The sequence below is a fragment of the Columba livia genome, chromosome 8, assembly GCF_036013475.1.
Source record: "Columba livia isolate bColLiv1 breed racing homer chromosome 8, bColLiv1.pat.W.v2, whole genome shotgun sequence".
NCBI classification, from domain to species: domain Eukaryota; kingdom Metazoa; phylum Chordata; class Aves; order Columbiformes; family Columbidae; genus Columba; species Columba livia.
Genome location: NC_088609.1, coordinates 4,639,993 through 4,660,449, shown reverse-complemented (window position 1 = coordinate 4,660,449; position 20,457 = coordinate 4,639,993). Strand labels below are relative to the sequence as shown.

Genomic DNA, 20,457 nt, shown 5'->3' with positions numbered 1-20,457 from the left:
AGCACCCCTCACTGGGTGGCTGGGGGGGCTGTCTGGGGGAAGAGCTTACCAGGGCACAAGGATTTTGTTTCCTGCCTGTGGTGGATTGTGGGGAGGCTGTGCAGGGCTGTGTGCTGCTTATCTGTGCCTCCACTGTTGTCACTTGTCTTGACCTCCTGCATCAGTCCTGCCTTTGGGAAGGGTCTTTCTGCAGCACTCACCTTCCTCTCTCTCTCTCTCCCTTTTGCTTTGGCAGGAAGTGTTGATGAAGCAGATTCACAAGGTAAGAGGGGCTGGTTCACACATCTGGCTGGTTCTGCTTGCCCCCACCGTACCCCTTAGTTGTGCTCAGCTGAAGACACGAGGGGTGCCATTGCAGGCTGGGCTGTCCGCAAAGGAGAGCTTAGGGCTGCAGCCATCATGTGGGGCCAGGAGTACCTGCTGGCTACCTCTCACCACACTGCTGGCCTCCCACCATGTGTGGGCTGGGGTCACGCTGGGAGCCATGTCCCCATAAGAGAGGGAAGCCCCCAGGGAGACTTAAGTCTAGCAGTTCTCAGTGCCTCCAAGACCAAGGATGCTGAGATGGCAGGCATGTCTTCAAGAGGAAAAAGGAAGGAGATAAGAATGGGGACAGAGCCCAGGCTTGTGCCTGTGACCAGGATGGGGTGGGACATTGACCCCACAGGGCTGAGACAGTACTGTGCAAAGGATGGTGTACCGAGGCGGGGTGAGCAGTGCCGGCATAGAGATCTCTGGGCACCAATTGGTCTGTCTTTGGCGGGTTGCTGAGAAGAGGCCATGTGCTGGTGGCAGAGCAGTTCCCTGTGTTCTGCTGTGCTGGTAGGGACCTGCCCCCTCTCCTGCAGTGACATGTGCAGAGTGTCCCAGACAGAGCAGCTGCAGCACAGCAGGGTCCTTCCTGGCTTTGCTGTCTGGGCCCCTGGCAGCTGTCTTGGCTGATATGTGTATGGTAAGGGCTTCAGGCTGGGCAGTGACGTGCCCTGTTGTATCTCCCCTCTGTCCCAGACGAGCCAGTGCATGTGGCTGATGCAGGCTCTTGGTTTCCTGCTCTCTGCGCTGCAAGTGGAGGAGATCCTGAAAAACCTGCACTCCCTGATCACCCCCTACATCCAGCAGCTGGAAAAGCTGGCTGATGAAACGGTGAGTGCCCTTGTGCTACCTCCATCCAGAAGTGCCTTCTTCCATGGGTCACATCCCTGGGGATGGTGTGTTGAAGCAGCACTCTTGAACATGGGCTCAGGAGAGAGTGTGGTGCAGGGAACCCCTCTCTGGGACTTGGTCTTTACAGTCCTGGCTCCTCAGCATCCCAAAGGTATGACTGTGACAGCAGTGTGGTCCATGTCACACTTTGGGTTTATTTTCCCTGGCAGCCCAATCCCTCCAACAAGCTGGCCATCATCCACATCCTGGGCTTGCTCTCCAACCTCTTCACCACCCTAGACATCAGCCACCATGATGATGACCACGAAAGCACTGAGGTCAAGAAACTGCCAGTGCAGCAAGGACCCAACCCAGTGAGTAAAGTGGTGGCTTGATGCTCTTTGCCACAGCCTGGCCAAAGCCCTGCTGTGAACTGCTGGTGCCAGGAGAGGGGGATTAATGGGTAGTGCACCATGTACCATGAAGAGGGTAGTGCTGGTGCATTCAGACCCTCTTGTTCCTTACAGGTGGTGGTGGTTCTGCAGCAAGTCTTCCAGCTCATACAGAAGGTCCTCAGCAAGTGGCTGAATGATGCCCAAGTGGTGGAGGTAACCAGGCTCTATCTGAGTACTGTCTGCAGCTCTGCCTGTCCCTGCTGACCTGAACTGGGGACAGCAAAGGACAGACTCTGCCTGAAGCCCCATAAGAAGGGTGTCTTACCGGGTTGTCTGGACCAGTGCTGCTTGCCATCACCAGCAGTGTCCAGCTGTTCTTGTCTGTCCTCCATCAGCTCTGCTCCTCTCCAGTTACAGAGGCCCTGCCGTCATCAGGGAGATGAGGGTCTACCAAACCTGTGCTCCCTAAGGGGAGACCTCTGCTCTGACCTGGACCTTTGTCATGTAGTGTTTCTGCAGTTTTCTCAGTCCAGTAACGGCCAGGTGCAGCGTCCCACCACCTACTCTTTCCCTTGCCCCTTTGGGAGCCTACTGCTGCAGGGAGTTGTTTCCCAGTGTCTGGGAGCATCCTGTGCTGCAGAGCAGGGTGCCAGAACCAGAGCAGGTCTGAGCCCTCTGCCTGGCTGGTCCCTATCCCCATTGCCAGCATTTCCCTCTCTTGGGACCCGTCTGTCGAGTCCTGCCCCACAAGGAGAGGTCTCCTGATGCCCATTGCTCACACCGTCCTTCTCCTGCAGTCTGTCTGTGCCATCTTTGAGAAATCTGTGAAGACCCTCCTGGATGATTTTGCCCCCATGGTGCCTCAGCTGTGCGAGATGCTGGGGCAGATGTACAGCACCATTCCCCAGGCCTCTGCCATCGACCTCACCCGGCAGGTATGGAGCTGCACTTGGGGCTGGCACTGCCAGTCCCTGGGGAGGCTGAGGGTGCCCCGGGACAGCAGCAGCTTCAGTCTTCCTCTCTCTCTTGCAGCTGGTTCACATTTTTGCCCATGAGCCTGCCCACTTCCCTCCTATCAAGGCCCTCTTCCTGCTCGTTACCTCAGTCACGCTGACCCTCTTCCAGCAAGGTATGTGGGATTAACCCTTCTCGCTGGGGCTGTTGTCAGGCTGTTGCATGCATGGAGTCTGGAGGCGTCTTACGCGGAATGGCTGTTTTCACTCCTAGTTAAGCTAATGGGGCCATCTCTGTTTCTTGGATTCATCCCAACCCCTGGAAGGTGGGTACCTTCCCTGCAGGGCAGCACAAGCAGGAAACCCCTGGGTGAGAGTCTGGAGTGCCATGACAGCCCCGCTTCTGCAGCAGGGCTGGGCATCGCGTGCTGAAAGGGTTGAGCCCGAGCTCCAGTCCTGCTTGGCAGAGAGGCTGTGCTCCCCGGGAGATCCCGGGGCTCCTCCGGCGGGCAACGCTGCTTGTAGTGGCCAGGAATCAAGCCCTCGCAAGAGGAGGAGGATGTGTGTGTGAACATCTGGGAAATTACCTTTTCAGAGTCACTGCTGGCCACAGTCATCGCTGTGATGCTGAAGATGCTGGCATCCTCCTGCAGGGCAGGGGCTACTCTTTGGCTTGCTGCCCACCCTGCAAAAAACAAGTGGGGTTAGGACAGGCCCCTCCACACTGTGGTTCCCCTCAGCTTCTTGATGACTTGCCCCCACGACAAGGAAAAATGTATCTTAGAGGTGCTGGCTCTGGTCCTTCAGCACCTCCATCTGCAGTCCCCAAGGGCTCTTGTCCTTTGCTCATGGCCGGATGCTGGGTAGGGTGATGCCGCCCCCCAGTACAAGGCTCAGAGCTCTCTAGGGAGGTGGGGGAGGACCCCTGCTTCATCATCACGCCATGGTCCAAGCAAATCTTGCTGCACTGAGGTGTCACTGGGGTCAGTGGCAAGCGAGCTGGGCTCATCCGGAGATCAGGTCCCCGCTTCTGCCAGCAGCGTGTGGATGTGTTTGTCTGTGCTGAAACCCTCTTGGCTGGGCACCCGGGGAGGCGGCGATGCCTCTGGACAGCAGCAGGCATGTCTGCAGGAGGAAGGGGGAGAGGACAGAGCCCGAGCTGCGCCAGTGCTTGGATGTGAGCTTTGCTCAGGCAAGTGGCCATCCAGCTTGCTGCGTGCCCAAGACTGTGCTCCCACCCACCCCATGGGTCCCCTCTGGTGGGTGGCTGGTCTGGAGCAGGGCGAGCCCCTTCTGCTGAGCCCACGGGCAGCAGGAGAGTGGGGGGGACGCCTGACCCTGCAGGGGCCCAGATGCATCTGTGCAGAGTCAGATGCCAAGGTAGGGTGAGTGGTGCTGGCATGGAGGCGTCTGGGCACTGAGCTGGTCTCTCCCAGGAGGACGCTGTAGGAGACCTCCAGGAGGGTCCTGGACTCAGGGTCTTGGAGAGCATCTGGGAACGGGGCGGGAGGGCGACTGTGCCAGGGGCTCCTGAGCAGCTGGTGACAAGCATGTGCACGCCTGAGCCCGGCCAGGCCTGTCAAGCGTTTGCTGAGGTGTTGTCGTTCACTTGCAGTTATCTTCCAGGACCAACAGTACTCTGAAGACACCCGCTCAGTCCCCAAAGTGCAAAAGCTCTAATTCTCCTTGTGGAGATGGTGCCCAGCTAGCCCCTGCTCCTCCTCCTCTCCCTCCCCAAGGACACAAAGATCTCCTCCTTGGCTCTGCAGCACCCAGGTGCTAGCTGGAGACCCTGGGGCTTCAGACCCTTTCGTTCGCAGTTTCTTTCTGTTCTTGGGTTCTCCAAGTTTCATGATTTTTTTGTATGTTTTGTTTCTTTAACTTGCTTCAAGCTGCTCATGTTGCCCATCCCCTTCCCCACACACCCCTCCTCCCTTACACTCCTGTTTTCACTTGTAAATTCTTTCTGTATCACATAACTATATGATGTTGAGTTGCTGTTTGTATGATTTTTCTCTTAAGTTACATCTTTATTATATTTTAGGGCCCAGGGATCATCCTGATATTGTTGATTCATTTATGCAACTCCTGGCACAGGTGTGTTTTAGTTTCTTATTCATTCACTTTCTGTTCTCTCTCTTTCTCTTTTTAATTCAATTTAAACCTATTTTTAGCTTTCTGTTGACAACGTTTTTTTTTTCCTTTTAGTTGAATATCGAGTTTCTCCATCTGTTTCCGTGGAAGTTGAAAACAAAACATTCTCCTTTAGTTCTGGGTTTGCACCATCCCCAGGGCAGTGCCCACCTCTGCAGGGCAGCCTCCAGCTGCCACCCCCTTGCCATGCCGAAGCTGCTGCAGGGCACTTGGCGCTGCTGCCACAGTCACCCTCGCGTGACAAACTAGAGCATTAAGTGGATGTTTTCTGACCCATTTACCTGCCCTGTGACGAGTCCTCTGGAGCAGGGATGGGCTGAGCTGGCTGCCTTGCTCCGGGGCCAGTGGGAGGAAGCCGGTGCCCATGGTAGCAAGCAGCTGCTGGGGTTTGGCTCTGAGAATGTGCTTGTGGCGGTGTGTGGACCTGCCATGGTGCCACGCTGCCGCCCGCTCCAACAGCCTCCGGGGGTGGTGGCAGCTCCTGCAGCCCAGGAGCATTCCTGTGCCGCCGGCTCGGTGCTGTGCGGGGATGGTTTGCGTTGGCACGGCGGGGACTGCGGGCTGGCTGGTTGGTCTGGCATTGGTGTCACCGCTGGCGGTGGGCAGGCAGTGCCGTGTGTGTATATACACTTGTTGGGAGCAGGGGGAGCGCAGCATGCTCCTCAGCCCATGAGGGAGAAGCCCTGATGTCCTTGATGCTCAGTGCCCCTGTTGGAGACGTGTCCCCCAGCACCTACCCAGAGGGTGCGTCAGTGGCGAGGAGGGGCCTGGCAGAGTTGCTTTCTGCTTCGCTTTTGTAATGGTGAGACTTCTGACCATGCGTGCTGCAGTGGCTGTGCAGGAGCACCCAGCCGGGCACTGCCAGAGCTGTGGCCATCCTGCCCTTGCTGGCAGCCCAGGAAGAGTGCCTGGCATGGCCGGGTGCTGAGCCCTCAGCCCCCTCCCACAGCTGCTCAGCCCACATGTGGGTCTTGCGGGACGGAGCAGGCAGGGGGGTTGCACCTCAGCCCCCCAGGCACGGAGTGTTACTTGTGGGTCTCACCTTGATGCCCAGACCCTGCTGAGGCCCATTGCATCTCACAAGACATTGTAGCATTTTCCTCCTTGCTTTTCATCCTGAAAGGAATAACATAATCAAGGTTATCAGAAAGCATTCACAGCTTTTGCCAGTGCTGGTTTTGGAGGCTGTGACCATTTAACAGGGGTTTTGAACATGATGGGAGGATCGGTGAATGGGGTCTGTGCTTGAGGTTCCTGGAGGTGTCCTTCCCAGCCACTCAGTGCTGGGGAGACCTCTTCTTAAGCACTGTGCCCAGGTTGGGGCTCATTTCTGTAGATATAGACCAGAGAGCACAGAGAAAAGCATCTGGGAACGTGACCACTGTTAGGGAATAAACTGCCTTAGCCTGGGTCTCTGCTACAGGACACCTAGGGAGAAGGAACTTCCCTAGCACCACCTTGTAGACATGGAGAGGAGGAAGGGCTGATAGGAGCCTGAGGAGCTGCATGTCTTAGAGTATGTAAAAGGTAATGTCCCAGTCATAGGTGAAAACCCCTTTTCTGCTCTTCTTGAGTGGGACAAACAGTAACGGGAGAAAATCATGGAAAAGGATGCATGTCAGGCAGCAGGAGATCCTTCTAAGAGTGTGGGAAAGCACTGGAAGGTCACTTGGGAAGCTGCTGTCACTTGGAGGGCTTGAAAGGACTCAAGAAGCCTGTTGTTCTTGGAGGGCAGGTAGAGGTGATTCTGCTGTGGAGCAGGGCATTAGGTGACCCTGAGAGACTCTTCCAAGGCTATTTTATTGTTTCTTTGGAAAGTGCTGTGTTTCTCTCTGGCTCGGGTTCCTTCTCTGTGTCTGGACATGGCACATTTGTGCTTTCTTGAAGAGAAAGGTGCGACAACCATGCTGTACTTCCACGGGGTGTGCTGCGAGAGCAACCACCACCCATCCCGGCTGCTGGAAGCGGTTACACGCTGCCCTCACGGGCAGGATCTGCAGGCAGTGCAGGGGCAGCGTACAGGCAGTTGGCCCGGTCTCCAGCGTACAGATCTCCGGACAGCCTGCATCCTTCAGAGGCCCTGCTGCAGGAACAGCTCAGAGGCTCCTGCCTACATGGCTGCTCCATCTTGAATCACTGCAAGACATCTGACTTCATGCTTCCAGCCCACCACCACTCAAGACCTGATGGTTTCCTGGGCTTTTTATTCCAGCAACCCCATGGAGACCAAAGGATCCCATCCACATCCTCTCTCCTCATGTGCAGGACTTGTTTCAAGGTTTCCTTGACTTCCTTGGCTGCCTCTCTTCCCAGACTGATGGTCTGGTGGGGTGCTTTGAAACCCATCAAGAAATGGCCTTGCCGTTCCTGCTTGCCTCCTTGCTCTCAGGACTTCAAGAGCTGTCTAAAGGCAGAGGTAGGTCCAGCCTGCCCTCTTCCAGAAGACCACGCTCTGCAGTGATGCTCTTGAGCATCTGTAATCCAAGGATTAAAGTTGGAGAGAAGCGTGGATCTCTTCAGATCCAGTTTACATGTGGGGGAGGCTGTGTTTTCATGCTAGTCTGCTTCACCTGCAGACCCGTTGACAAAGTAACGCATCTTCCAGAGCAGCAGCAAGTTTGGACCCAAGAGTGTGTCAGGGTAGAGACTTTCTAATTTTCCTGATCATCTGCTCTTGTGGTTGATCACCTTGCTGGAAATATCATCTTCCCTGTTTCAAATTTGTCTACCAGCAAGTATTCTCCTACCTTCTGATAACTCAGAAGAAGCTTCTACCTCCTGAAACCTGCACATCAGCCCTCTGTCACAGGGAGCCATCTCTGCATGGCAGGACTTCAGTAACTTTACAGTATATTTATTTGCGCTTGATTGCAGCCCATGGGATGGCCCTGTTGGTGCAGCTGATCATCCTGCCACCACGTTAATTGGCAATCCACTCTTGATGGTGGTCGACTGATCATGAGAGCATGCTGGCTTAAACCAAATGTCTTACAGATGCTAGAGACCCTGGAGTAGTTGTTACTACTCAAAGCGAAGTATAAAATAACCACTCTGCCGCGGCAGCTGGGGCTTCTACCCAGGTCTGCGTCTGCAAACCCAGGCAGGACTTCCTGGTGCTTGGGAGCTCTCGCCAGCTCCCTGGCCGGTGGGTATCACCCGTGTGCGTGCTCCCAGTTGCAGGTAGGCTTTCGGGGCTCTCCAACCTGTCTCTCCAGCAGCAGTTGCAGGCACATCCACTCATCCCTCAGGGCTCCATGCCATAGTGGACTTCGGGAGTGCTGCAGTGACCTCCCCTGACAGAGAGCCAAGGTGCAAGCTGGGCAAGTGGGGCGATGCCAGCCAGAAGACACAGGACTGTCCTTTATGATGGCCCAGCAGAGGATGTGGGGGAGGGATGTTTGAAAGCATATAAAGACCTGTCCTCATTCCAGAAGATGTGAGCAGAGCTGTTCTGGCAAGAGACAGGGAGGACAGGCTGATAGTAAGAGGCTCCAGAGCTGGAGCAGAGTTCCTGGTCCTGGGAAAGAGCAGCTGGCCCTACCTGATGTCACTTGCTAGTGGGGTAAGCTCCACAGGGCCCCATCTCACAGGGACAGAAAGCATCTGTCTACATTAGGTGTGTGCATGTGTGGCCAGATTGAGCTTGTGCTCTGCACGCCCTTGGTAGAGGTGTCCTACAGGAAGCAGCCCTCCTAATATTGGCACACTTTCCACCACTGGTGGAGTGAGAAGCAGATGCTGCAGCGAGCCTGTAGGAGAGCGTGGGGGGCTCTGCCTGTCACAGGTCTGGGTTGGTGGGGAGAAGCATCCTGCAGGTAGGTGTCAACCTGAGCGTGTTGGAAGACTCTTGTTCCAGCTGAACAATCTTGCAGCGTGCAGAACTCGGGTTAAAACAAGCCCCTTGGACAGGCAGGGCAGAGGAACCTGCAGCTGGGTGGTATGACGGGAGCCAGCTGCCCAGGAGCAGCATCCTGCTGGGGGAGAGGCTCGTGGTCACCTCTCTGGAGCCCCCACCAGGGCCCCAGTGCGGGTACTCTCCTGTGGCTAAAACCGCAACATCTCTTGCAAGCGTTTGTCCAGTATGAGGCCAACTAGATGGCAGCAGCCATGAGCGGATGTGTTTCTAAACCATTGCCCAGCTCCTAGCTTGCCTTCTGATGTTGGTGTTAGTGCATCAGGAGGGGGTGCACGTGGTCTGTATGTACACACACGGGTAGAATGTGGCCCCTGGTCACCCCTGTGATGGTCTCTGCTTGTGTCTAGCAGGGAAGCAGGTCCCTGCAATTGTGCCACCTCTGCCTGGTACAGCAATGCCTTTGGTGCCCAAACCTGACTCCTCCCTTGAATGTGATACAAAGGGTCGGAAAGGAGATGGAAGTAACCATGAAACATTGCTTCTTGGCTTTTTGGTCTCCAGCATACGTTCTCTGCACTGGGCAGATGGTCGTGGGCTCTCCCTGGAGAAGAAGGAGTGGGAAATAAGTCTGTTTTGGTGCAAGTAGAGACCATGGCTGTGGGAGCTGGCCATGTGTTGGGGGCACTACTGGCTGAAAGCTGTCCCTGCTTTCACTGTGGAAGCAGGCTTGGAGGGAGGCAGTGGCCCAGCACACAGCCTGAGGGCTGCCTGCCTTGGGATGCTGCTCTCCGAGCTCCAGGCACAGAGTGGGGCCACTCCAGTGCTGTGGCTGCTGTCCCCTGTGTCACAGTGACAGCAGGGCAGAAGGCATGGCCACCATGCCTAGTGCTGGCCCATAGCAGTGGGCATGGTGATCAGGGCATGGATGTGGCCACCTTATATAGCAGGGCTCGCTGTGACAGTGCAGAAACCCTTCCTGTGGAGTGAAAAGTACAGGCTGGAACATCTCCACCCAGTAACTGCCAAGTGCCGGCACAAGAAGGGACTGAACCATTGCACAGGGTGCCACAGCTCTGGGTGTTCCCAGCGGCACTGCCTGAACCCTGCAGTGGCTGGTGGGATCGCTGTGTGGCGGAAAACCCCCAAGCTTTTCTGATCTCATACTGGTTGCTCAGGAGTTGTCAAGCAATGTTGGCATCTCATTGTCTTCTCTGCCCTGGAGCCCAAGCAGAGCAAGCTGCTGGTCTAGTCTGGGGTTACTGCTGGAACCAGTTGCTGTGACCTCAGGGACACCAGCATCTTTGAGAGGAGCGAAGCACAGAGGTGCTTGGTCTCTGATGGGCTCTACATGGCTGCCCTTGTCCCTGAGCGCTGCCACCTCCTGGCCTGCTCTGGTGAGACAGGAGCCCTCTGTCCTATCTGTATGTCCGAATTGTCTGTGTGTGCATCACCTGGCATCTGTCCTCAGGTCCTGGGGTCGATGGTTCCCGAGTCTAGCAAACTGCCTGGCTGTTTGATTGGCGTTTTCCTGGGGGGGTGGAAAGCGATGGTTTCCTGCTGTACTGTGTGAATCTGCTGTTTACTGCGGGTGTGCCCAGGTAAGCGCATCCAGGCAGAGGCTGTCTGGAGCACCGGGTTCCTCAGAGGCTTCCCGGCTGCCCCTGCAGCGCGGGGTTTATGCTGCCTGTCTGTGTGCCTTGCAGGCTCTGAAAAGGAAGCCGGACCTCTTCCTGTGTAGCAACCTGGATGTCAAAGCAGTGTTTCAGTGTGGTGAGTACCACGGGCATGGGCATGTGCTCCAGGTCGCTCTGCGGAGAAACCAACCTGCTCCTCCCGAGGAGCCGGGCACAGACCAGCCAGGGGCTGGGGACCAGAGGGCTGATTTGGGCTGGTGTGCAGTGTTTCTGGCTGTTAACCTGAGCAATTTTCTGCTTGCAGGTGTCCTTTCGCTCAAGTTCCCTGAGGCCCCAACTGTCAAAGCATCCTGTGGCTTTTTTGTGAGTAATACATGTTGCCTTAAGATGCAGCTAGGTCAGATAACCTCAAGTCGCCACTATAAGTCTAATCATGCTCAATGGCGAGTCTGGCACACAGATTCACTAATAATATAATATATAGTATAGGTCTGGGCACATTAATGTTGAATTCACACAATTCACGAATAGTGTAGGCCAGTTGTGATCATTGAATCTTCACGCTATACAGTTTCACAAATAGTATAATATATGCACTGCACAGATTCACAAATAGCATAATATATGCTGTAGGTCTGGGCACATTAAATGAGAATTCTCACGACTAGATGCACAAATAATGAGGTCTATTAGTGCAAGTTCTTTTAGATGCTGTTGATAAATACACTGGTAGCAGTCAGTGACCATCTGAAAAGAGTGTTCCACCACTTGTATTCTCCATCTGCTGTCACTTGTTCCAGGATGTGGTATATTTCTTTTGCATCATGATGGATGGTAATCAAAGTTTTCTGTCCATTTTCTTTGATTTGTTGTGGCAGTTATGTAGATCATTATGCTGTAAGAGTCCCTTTACCAGGGCAAGATCCTTTCCGATGGGGGTAGGCAGCAGATCATGGATCAGCATGCGGTTAGATTGCAGCAGCTGGGAAGTTGTGACAGGAGCTGAGTAACTAAAAACGCATCCTATGTTTTTAGTAAAATTACAAACACAAATATTAGAATGACGACTGGTAGCTACTGTAAGTTGTGTACAAGTAAAAAAATCACAGGCAGTTCTCATACATGCGCATCCTTTCCCCATATATACAAGTATGGTTTCGGGATTTTCATGAGGATGTGTCACAAAATGGCAAAGATTTTGTTCTGTGCGAAGACAAATGTCCTGAGCTTTTTGATGGTATTACTTTCACAGATGAATCCTTGTTGTTCTTGTATAATGCATGCATTGACCTCAATGGCTTGCCACTTATTTCCCTTTTGTTGAGCCAGTACTCTGTGCTCTATTGGATAGAGTGCCGCTCCATTGTGATTCAATCCTAATGCAATGATTTGGTATATGGTATATACGGAAGCATTGTGTATGGTTAGGAGGAATGCTGTGACAGCACTGTTGGAGGAGTCATAGGTGAAATTGACCAAATACCACCAGGACTGGAATTTCTTCTCAAATTCAACTGCGTTATCCCAAATTACCTTCCGAATTTCAGTGGGTAAGGTGCCTTCTTCACCTTCCCTTATGATGGTAGCTGCCATTGATTGTATTCACAATCTAGCTTCGATACAGCTGGGAGCCAAAGAAACATTACTTTGGGCCACATCAAGTGTGTTTACAATCAACAGGTGATCCTTTTCCTCGATTTCTCTCCACTGAGGTTGTGGATTAGATAAAAGCGATTGGTTGGTCCCTAATGCCAAAAGAGTAGTGAATGATTCTATTCATTTAGATCACTAGTCCCTGTAGCTAGTTTGTTTGCAAGTACCTCAGCATCTATAGTGTTTAAGACTCCCAGTCCTGTTCCAAAAATGGCTGTCACGTCTCTCTTTGGCTGTTTGAGAGAGGTGAGGGTTCATGCACGCAGCCATGCTCACCATCCTGTGTAAGATGTGTTCAGGAATGGTGAGCAGGTAGGATTGATCATGGAGATGTCCATTGGCATTGATAATTCCACTTGTTTGAGGGACTGTGATGGACTACGCAGCATTTGCTGTTGACCCATAATTTTTACTACATACGGTCCAGTTTTGGGTAATTGTGGGGTAAGCATCTTTTGATTTGAGTGGAGTTAGGGTAGGGGCTACTGTGGTGGAAGACCACAGTGGCTAAGTTTAATTATTTACCACTACCATAGAGGAAATGTAGCCTCATACTTCTGGTATAGGCAACATGAGTGTGGGACCATAGCCATCCTGGGCTCCCTTGGGTGCCAGTCAAGGGAAACCGGATGGTCAAGGTAGACAATAACACCACAAATCCAATTTGTTGGTCTGTCATCTCATTGATGTTGACTAATCCATCTGTCCACGTGCTTCAGGATTCCTGTGAATACACTAAGAAAATATATGTTTGGTTGGGCATATAACTGGCAGGATTATTTAAAAAGATGGTGTGATCCACCACGTGCTGATCCAATGTGTTTTCCGTGGACAATCTTTAGCTTCCCATGCATAGGGATTTTTGGGTGTTGTTAGTACCATTGGTACTGTTCCAGTCTGAGGCATTTTCACCAGTACTGGTTGCCTGGTGTAGAATCCCTGTAGGGTATTAGCCTGGCTTGGTATGACCCTTTGGGGTTACTGAAGGAACAGATGTGCAGAAGGCTACTCATTTTGGGGCAGCCATCTGTTGTTCAGTTGGTAGGTGGCACTGGACGATCACAGATGCCACCCAGATTGTACATACTTTAATATTACCCTTGGTGATTGGCATGATTTCATTAACGATGTCTTCCAAAAACACGTGCCACTTGTGAACTGTGGGTTTCTGAGCAAGGTCAGTAGGTGGTGCTGTACCCTCTCAGCCGCGTTTGGAACTGCAGCAGGTGCAGTGTTAGTGTTTAATTGCCAATAATCTGCTACCAAACACCGCTGCCTGGTCAGGGTTTTTTTCTATTGGCCAAACTGGTGAATTATAGGGTGAATGAGCTCTTTTAATAACACCTTTGTTTTCTAATTCTGTCACCACCTCATCAATCTCATTGGCCACAGCTGTTTCTTTAGAAATAATTGACATTTGTGCCTCAGTGTTGATAAGAAAGTCTGCTAAAACTTTTGAGGTCCGGTAGGAATTGCAGTGGTAGGTTTGGAAGTTTTACCAGAAAGGCGTTGAGCTGCAAGCCCATGGTGAGATTGCTGAGACTTTATTGCTGAGATGCTGTTGAGTCACTGAGACTGAGCTCTGGTGCAGAACATGCAGCATGTCCCGTAGAGGCAGGATGGTTTCTGATGGGATGATTCTCTCCAGCTGAGTTCTTTTTCCTTCTCAGAGAATGGACTAACAGTTGGCGGTTATTGTTGTGCATGACTTGTAAAACTTGTTGGGGTACTCCTGACTCTAATGCCTTACATTTGACAGACGGCAAAATTATTTGTGGTGTATTTGTGGTCTCTGTTCAGAGAAGGAGTCAGGAGTGCGAATCTGATGAACACAGTGTTATCAGCAGGGTTTCCACTGGCTGAATTCATCCAGCTCATTTGGCACCCGTACTTAATTATGTCTTGTACAAAGTCACCCCAAGTAGGAATGTGGCTTGGTCTCTGTTTTAATCTATACCTCTATCTAATTTATGACCGTGAGTGCCACAGGCGGCTTGTACGTGGTCTGGGATGCAATCTTAGATGTTCGCTACCAACATTTTAAGGCTATCAGAGAGACAATTAATGTAGGTGTTAAACATGCTGGATCGATGGGATACAGCGTCGGAGATTTTGTAAACTCCTCCCATTCATATAGAGCTTGAACAAATGCTGCTTTCTGAACAGATGCTGATAAATGGGTAAAATCAGCTGTCTTGGTTTCTAGCGGCTCGCCTCTCTCCTGGGGTTCAACTCCCCCAGTCCAAAATGCTGCTTTTGCAGCTAAGGAGTAATTGTGATCTCTGGGTATAGTTATCCAAATTACTCCTGGACCTCAGTAGCGGGGAAGACAGGCTCAGCCCATCAACTGGTCCCAGAAGTCTGAAGATGTGCATATAGCTTTATTCTCAATAAGTGCATCCTTGGTATTTAGTTTCAATAATTTGCCCTTTCAATAATTATTCCACATCATGTCATCATGCAGCTTCCCCCCAAGAGCAGGGAGGGCAGGAGTGCACGGAGCTCACTCGAGTGGGCTGGGTTCTGTGTTGCAGACAGAGCTGCTGCCCCGCTGCGGAGAGATCGCCCCGGTGGGACAGGTCGTGCACGAGAACGGCAAGGTGTTGCTGCAGGCAGTACTGGAGGTAAGAGACAGCGGGACCATGGGCTCCTCACCAGAGCAGGGGCAGCTTTGGGCTCTATTTTTAAGCAGCATTGCTGCGGAGCCGAGGGCAGAGAGCCCGGCAGCCTGGGTGGGTGCAGGCAGGAGGTCAGCAGGGTCTGTCTGCTCTGTGACAGGGCATCGGTGGCCAGGCCTCCCGCAGTCTCATGGATCACTTCGCAGAAATCCTCTTTGCCTTGAACAAGCACTGCTTCAGCTACCTGAGCCTCTGGATCAAGGAGGCCATGCAGCAGGATGGCTTCCCCTCAGCCCGTGTCAGTCCTGAGCAGAAGGAGACCTTCAGCCAGCAGATCCTCAGGTTTGCACCCCTCTCCCTGTGCTGATTGTGCCCCCCATGCCATGGGAATGACCCTCCTGCACAACCTGGTGTGTCCCTCCTGCTTCATATTTGTCCCCTCTGTCTTAGCAGAGAGCGTGTGAACAAGCGGCGAGTGAAGGAGATGGTGAAGGAGTTCACGCTGCTGTGCCGAGGGCTGCACGGTACGGAGTACACAGCAGACTACTGAGCACCTGGCCAGGACCGCGGACAATTTGCCCTGACCAGCTCTTACCCGCAAGGAAGCCTCCCCAGCCCCCCCGCCCTGCTGCAGTACGGCTCGTAGAATAACCCTCCACCTAGAATTAACCCACTCGGGACGCTCCTCAGCTAGATTTGGTGGCCGCATCTCGGTGTCAGCATCTTTGTTTCCCTCAGCATGCTCCCCCCTCGCAAGGGACGGGAGTGCCGGCTGCAGGAGGCAGCAGCGCAGGGAGGGAAGCCCGGGCAACACTGCCCTAGCGTGGGCTACCCCATGCCTGGGCTACCAGCCCGTCCTCAGCGCTTCCCCATGGGTGCCCGTGCCCGCAGCGGGGAGGCTGCCCCTGTGCCCGCAGCAGTGGCTGGCTGGGTGGGGGGGCTTGCCCCCTGCTCATTTGTACGTGTGTGGTTGGGAGGGGGGAGACCCTGCACCTAATTATATTAAGAATATTTCTATGTTGTGGTTGTTGTTATTGTGGTGCCTGGACTTTGCCTGCCACTTGCTTCTAGGGAAAAGCGTGGCAGAGGGGGTTGAATCAAAGCCTCTTGCCCGCTGGCTGCAGGGGGGACAGCAAAAAACAGTGTCCCCAGCTCTCCCTGCCTCTCCTGCCCAGCCTGGAGCAGCTCGTGGCGCTTAAACAGTCCTGACCCATGTGAAAGGGGCCAGGTTCCATCCCCACCAAACACAGGGTCTTCCCTGGAGCAGGGGATGTGAGCACCCCCCTGCTGTTCCTCAGAGCAGGTGAGGGGTTTGCTCACTCCCCTTTGCCTGACTTCCCCAGCCCAGCCTATGAATGCAGTTTCATTGCTGGGGGTCCCAGTTCTGGTTTTAGCCGACACCAGAATGAGCACCACGATCTGTTTTCACTCTGGAACGATAGAATCATTTTGGCTGGAGGAGACCCTCAAGATCACAGACTGCAACCATTAACACTGTCACTAAGGCATGCCTCTACGAACCTCATCTACACGTCTTCTAAACACCTCCAGGGATGGTGACTCAGCCACTTCCCTGGGCAGCCTGTTCCAATCCCTGGCAACCCTTTCCATGAAGAAATTTTTCCTATTATCCAATCTAAACCTCTCCTCATGCAACTTGAGACCGTTTCCTCTTGTCCTATCAATTGCTACTAGGGAGAAGAGACTGGCTCTTGAACAGCATAAATGAGAGGAACTGGCTGTGGGGAGGGTTTCTGAGTCCTGTTATGGCTCAAGAAGTTCAAACGCTTCATTCTTCAGCTGCTGGACATAAAAGTCCTGGTACATTCAATTCCCACTTTCTGCTGCTGCCAATAAGCAGGGGGGCTTCTTCCTCAGCCTCTTACTAAGGCAGAAATAACAAAGATAAAGCAAGCAAAATAAATAAATGTGTTGTGGCTAGAATAGATAATAATTTCACCGGCTGACTATTAAAATATCAAAGCTCAAGGAAAGAATACATAATTATAGGCCTTTGAAGTTCAATAAAGGTTTGTTTCACCAACATGCAAAGACAGAATGATAATACCACACTGGCATTCCTGACCCACAGAGCATGTATTAGAAGGAAGTCCTTTAAGACAGAAACCATTTAGACTGCAGCTGACTAACTATCCTACCCCAAAATGATCTGTTCCTGATAGGAGAACGTTGCTCAGCATAATTTCTCTCTATTTTACTCTTGCCATATTTCTGATTTTTTTTTAAAGAAGGATTGGCCCAGTAAAAGCAGGTCACATGCGACACTGAAACAAAGGGACGCTACATGCGTAGTCATGCTGGAAATATCCCCAGGTAAACCAGAAGATCTAAATCACCCAATCCAATAAACTGTGACTGAGCTTTATTTGTTTTATCCTAATTTCTGAACCAGAGACACTATTTAAAAGCTTAGCAACAGGTGATGCAAAACTTTTTACTTTGACTCCACCCTATGGCGGGTAAAGAAAGGGCAGCCTTGAGACATCATGCACAGGACACAGGGTCCTGAAAAACCTCAGGTTCAGACAAATCTGAACACGTCACTGGTCATTGCAGGGGGGCTGGAACTAGATGACCTTTGAAGGTCCCTTGCAACCCAAAACCATTCTATGACTTTATGCTACAACCTCCTTTCAGGTAGTTGTAGACAGCGATAGTCTCCCCTCAGGCTCCTTTTCTCCAGGCTAAACAGCCCCAGTTCCCTCAGCTGCTCCTCATAAGACGTGTTCTCCAGACCCCTCACCAGCTTCGTTGCCCTTCTCTGAACTCCCTCCAGCACCTCAATGTCTTTCCTGTAGTGAGGAGCCCAAAACTGAACATTAGATTTGAGGTGCAGCCTCACCAGCACCAAGTACAGGGGAACGATCACTTCCCTAGTCCTGCTGGCCACACCATTTCTGATACAAGCCAGGATGCTGTTGGTCTTTTTGGCCACCTGGGCACACTACTGGCTCATGTTCAGCTGCTCTTGACCAACACCCCCACATCCTTTTCTGTCTGGCAGCTTTCCAGTCACTCATCCCCAAGCCTGTAGCGTTGCATGGGGTTGTTGTGACCCAAGTGTAGCACCCAGCACTTGGCCTTGTTTAACCTCTTACAATTGGCCTCAGCCCAACAATCCAGCCGGTCCAGATCCCTCTGTACAGCCTTCCTTCCCTCCAGCAAATCAACACTGGTATCACCGCTGTCCGTGCTCCTCAGCTCACATTTTATTCTAGAATACAACTCACTCACAAGTCCTTTTCAGTTCAGCTTTAGTTATCAGCAGGAGCCCACACGAGCCTCAAGTCCTAGTGCCACCAGCTCGAGCAAAGCTGTGACCTTTCCCACTTGGGCCCAAGGCTGGCCAGGTCTGGGCTAAGCACCTCTCCTGGTCCTGCTGCTGCCCTGGCCATGAGCCCCAGGCTGCTGCAGGCATCCCTGAGCACACATGCAACTCCCGCTCTCTCACCGCAGTGCTACTGACCCAAGGCTGCATCTGGTGCGGGGTCAGCTGGCAGCAAGTCCAGATCCTTCTGAGACCCACACAGGTCCAAACACCAGTTTCAGGCAATGCCCAGGCCCCCACAGGGCCCTGCTCCTGCCGAATCAGGGTTGCTGGTGCCCCTCATCCTCGTAGGCAATGGCAATCCCTCGTCGGCCCTGCACAGCCTTGGAGACAGGTGTCTGCCCCAGCTGCTGCTCCAGGCCCCGCCAGCTGCGGGACTCCAGGAAGGAGGCTGCGAGGAGAGAGAAAGGGCATCGTTACTGGGAGCAGGGGGGTAGCACTGCCCCTGCACCAGGGCTCAGCCCCACCGCGAAACCGCATCACAAACCAGCAGGGCTGATCTCCATAAGGGCCCGTGTCTGGTCCCTGCAGGCCAGGGCAGTGCCGGGGGGCAGCTGGGGGTCTGGGGGGTCACAGAGTTGGGCAGCACGCATCTCCCCGGTGATCAGTGAGATGTCAGGAATAACCTCTGCTGCAGGGACGGCCGGTGGGAGCTCAACATGCGCACAGGCACCTGCCAAGAAACAGTAACATTATCCTGGTGTTCACATCAATCCTCTGATCAGCACAGAGCCAGGGCAACCGTGGCCTCAAGGCAGTGAACAGGGCAGGACATGCCCTGATCAGGTGTTAGGCAGCTGTTTTCCAGCTGTTACCTGGCAGCAGGTCTCGGAAGTCAGTGAGGTAGTTCCCTGTCCACTCCCGAGCCGGGTTACAGGCCAACTCCAGCTCGTAGGGCGTCACCACAGGCCGGTAGAAGTCACTGGAGTCCAGCAGGGAGTTCTGAGCACAGGCCACCAGGACGAAGATGTCCACCTCCAGGAAGTTGGCCAGCTTGGCGGGATTCGGCTTCCCCACGGCCAGTGTGTAGCTGCGCTTGCCGGCCCGGCGCAGAAGCTCACGGAGGTGCTGCAGCACAGCCAAGTAGCCCGCCACGCCGAGAGTGCCCACCAGGATGCCCACCACCCGGGCATCCCGGGCCCGCTCCACCAGGTAGAGGCGCCGCATCAGTGCCCTGTTGACATTGAGTGTTTCCCGGCGGCCGCAGCCAGTCGTTGGGTCAAAGGAGCTGAAGGGGCAGCGGTTCCAGGTCAGCATGAAGCAGGTGAGGGCCAGGCCCTCAGCTCCCACGTAGAACATGGCGTAATCCTGCAGCCCTCCCGGTGCCTCCACCAGGAACTGGCGACCGAACTGCCGCACCTCCCCGGGTGGCACGGGGACAGGAGGGTCCCCACAAACCACCCTGGAGAAGACGATATAGGGGTACTCGGGGCTCAACTGCTGCTCCAGCTCACCTGCAGAGAGAGGAGTGAGGCTGAAACAGAACCACAGAATCGACTGGGTTGGAAAAGACCTCAGAGATCATCAAGTCCAACCCTTGGTCCAACTCCAGTCCATTGACTAGATCATGGCACTAAGTGCCGTGTCCAATCTCAGTTTAAAAACCTCCAGGGCCGGTGAGTCCAGCACCTCCCTGGGCAGCCATTCCAATGCCTGACCACTCTCTGCAAATAATTGCTTTCTAATCTCCAGCCTAAATTTCCCCTGGCAGAGTTGAAGCCCATGGCCCCTTGTCCTATTGCTGACTGCCTGGGAGAACATGCACACAGGCCTGTCCTACCAAAGGCAGGACAGCTGATTCGCGGGGAAGAGAGGACAGAAATCAAGTCTGAGGTGCCTGGGCAGTGCCCACCCGCTGCTGCCTCTCCCCCGCAGCTCCGCAGAGCCCAGAGACCCCTCCCCGCCCCGGCGCACTCACCCATCGCATGGGCATAGACCACATCGCTCAGCACCACCACGCGGCTCTGCCGGTCGGGGTAGAGCTCCCGGAAAGCCTCTGCACAACGCCCGACGTCCAGCGGCTCCTGCCCGAAGATGTGCAGCACCGGGAGCCTCCCGCAGGGGCTGAGGCAGGCGCGGCCGTAGTGCAGCACGGCCCCGGCGCCCGCATGCTCGGCGGCCACTTCGTCCACACAGCAGCTGCGGGGCGGGAGGACCCGGGTCAGCCGGGCTCTGCACCGCGCCGCCCCGCTGCTCCCCAGCGCCGCTGTCCCAGCCCGGGCAGCTCCGGCACCCGCGCACCCACCTGCCGTACGTGGTGTCTCCCAGGACGTACATCTCGGCCCCGGTCTCCGCCTCCATCCGCGCCGCCACCGCCGCCGCGTCCGCCAGGAGCTCGTCCGGGAACTGCAGGGCGACCTGCGGGGAGCAGGGAGTGAGGCGCCGGGCACGGGCGGCCCCCGGCCCCGCTCCGCCGCCGGCGCCGCTCACCTTGCGGAACCCGCCGCCCCGCACGAAGGCGGCGGCCCGGCCCATCTCGTAGAAGCCGTCGAGGTCTCCCCGCGGCGCCGCCGCCGGGCGCAGCTCCCGCCGCAGCGCGGCCGCCCCGTCGCTGCTGAAGGCCGTTGCCATGGCGCCGCGGGGCCGGGGGTCCGGCCCGCCACGCGGAACACCCGCTTCCGGGCTGGGGCGCAGGGCCGACCAATGAGAACGCGGCACCGCCCTCTCCGTTCCCGGAAATCCCGCCCCTGACGGAGCGGGGC

General features: G+C 54.3%; 2 protein-coding genes across 5 annotated transcripts in view; one reads left to right on the top strand and one right to left on the bottom strand.

The window, feature by feature from the left end:
* Window positions 1–15,423, top strand: part of IPO13 (importin 13) — a 34,482-nt gene extending 19,059 nt beyond the window's left edge. The window contains exons 9-20 of one of the 4 annotated variants that reach the window (XM_065071585.1): window positions 236–262; window positions 1,009–1,143; window positions 1,374–1,517; window positions 1,671–1,751; window positions 2,336–2,473; window positions 2,571–2,667; window positions 4,536–4,588; window positions 10,205–10,271; window positions 10,440–10,498; window positions 14,323–14,412; window positions 14,567–14,748; window positions 14,857–15,423. In XM_065071585.1, coding sequence (XP_064927657.1) covers window positions 236–262; window positions 1,009–1,143; window positions 1,374–1,517; window positions 1,671–1,751; window positions 2,336–2,473; window positions 2,571–2,667; window positions 4,536–4,588; window positions 10,205–10,271; window positions 10,440–10,498; window positions 14,323–14,412; window positions 14,567–14,748; window positions 14,857–14,956 — 1,173 coding nt within the window. In that variant the 3' untranslated portion in view covers window positions 14,957–15,423. Of the gene's footprint in view, window positions 1–235; window positions 263–1,008; window positions 1,144–1,373; window positions 1,518–1,670; window positions 1,752–2,335; window positions 2,474–2,570; window positions 2,668–4,535; window positions 4,589–4,699; window positions 10,100–10,204; window positions 10,272–10,439; window positions 10,499–14,322; window positions 14,413–14,566; window positions 14,749–14,856 lie in introns of those variants that run through there. The other 3 variants (XM_065071586.1, XR_010474217.1, XR_010474216.1) reach the window with 3 other exon arrangements.
* A 2,191-nt stretch (window positions 15,424–17,614) lies between these two features.
* Window positions 17,615–20,390, bottom strand: DPH2 (diphthamide biosynthesis 2). Its single transcript, XM_065071611.1, has 6 exons — window positions 20,186–20,390; window positions 20,001–20,113; window positions 19,674–19,894; window positions 18,571–19,209; window positions 18,243–18,428; window positions 17,615–18,146 (listed from the first exon to the last, which is right to left on the bottom strand). Exons 1-6 carry the CDS (start codon window positions 20,324–20,326, stop codon window positions 18,016–18,018), a joined length of 1,431 nt encoding a protein of 476 aa, XP_064927683.1. The 5' UTR covers window positions 20,327–20,390; the 3' UTR covers window positions 17,615–18,015.
* Between the last annotated feature and the right edge of the window lie 67 nt (window positions 20,391–20,457).

Bases quoted from the DNA above. Each gene is read 5' to 3' on its own strand.
- DPH2 (XM_065071611.1), bottom strand. From the start codon at position 20,326: ATGGCAACGGCCTTCAGCAGCGACGGGGCGGCCGCGCTGCGGCGGGAG. The intron at 19,895-20,000 runs GTGGGTGCGCGG...CCCGCCCCGCAG, and splicing joins GGAGACACCACGTACGGCAG to CTGCTGTGTGGACGAAGTGG. The intron at 19,210-19,673 runs GTGAGTGCGCCG...CTCTCTCTGCAG, and splicing joins GGTCTATGCCCATGCGATGG to GTGAGCTGGAGCAGCAGTTG.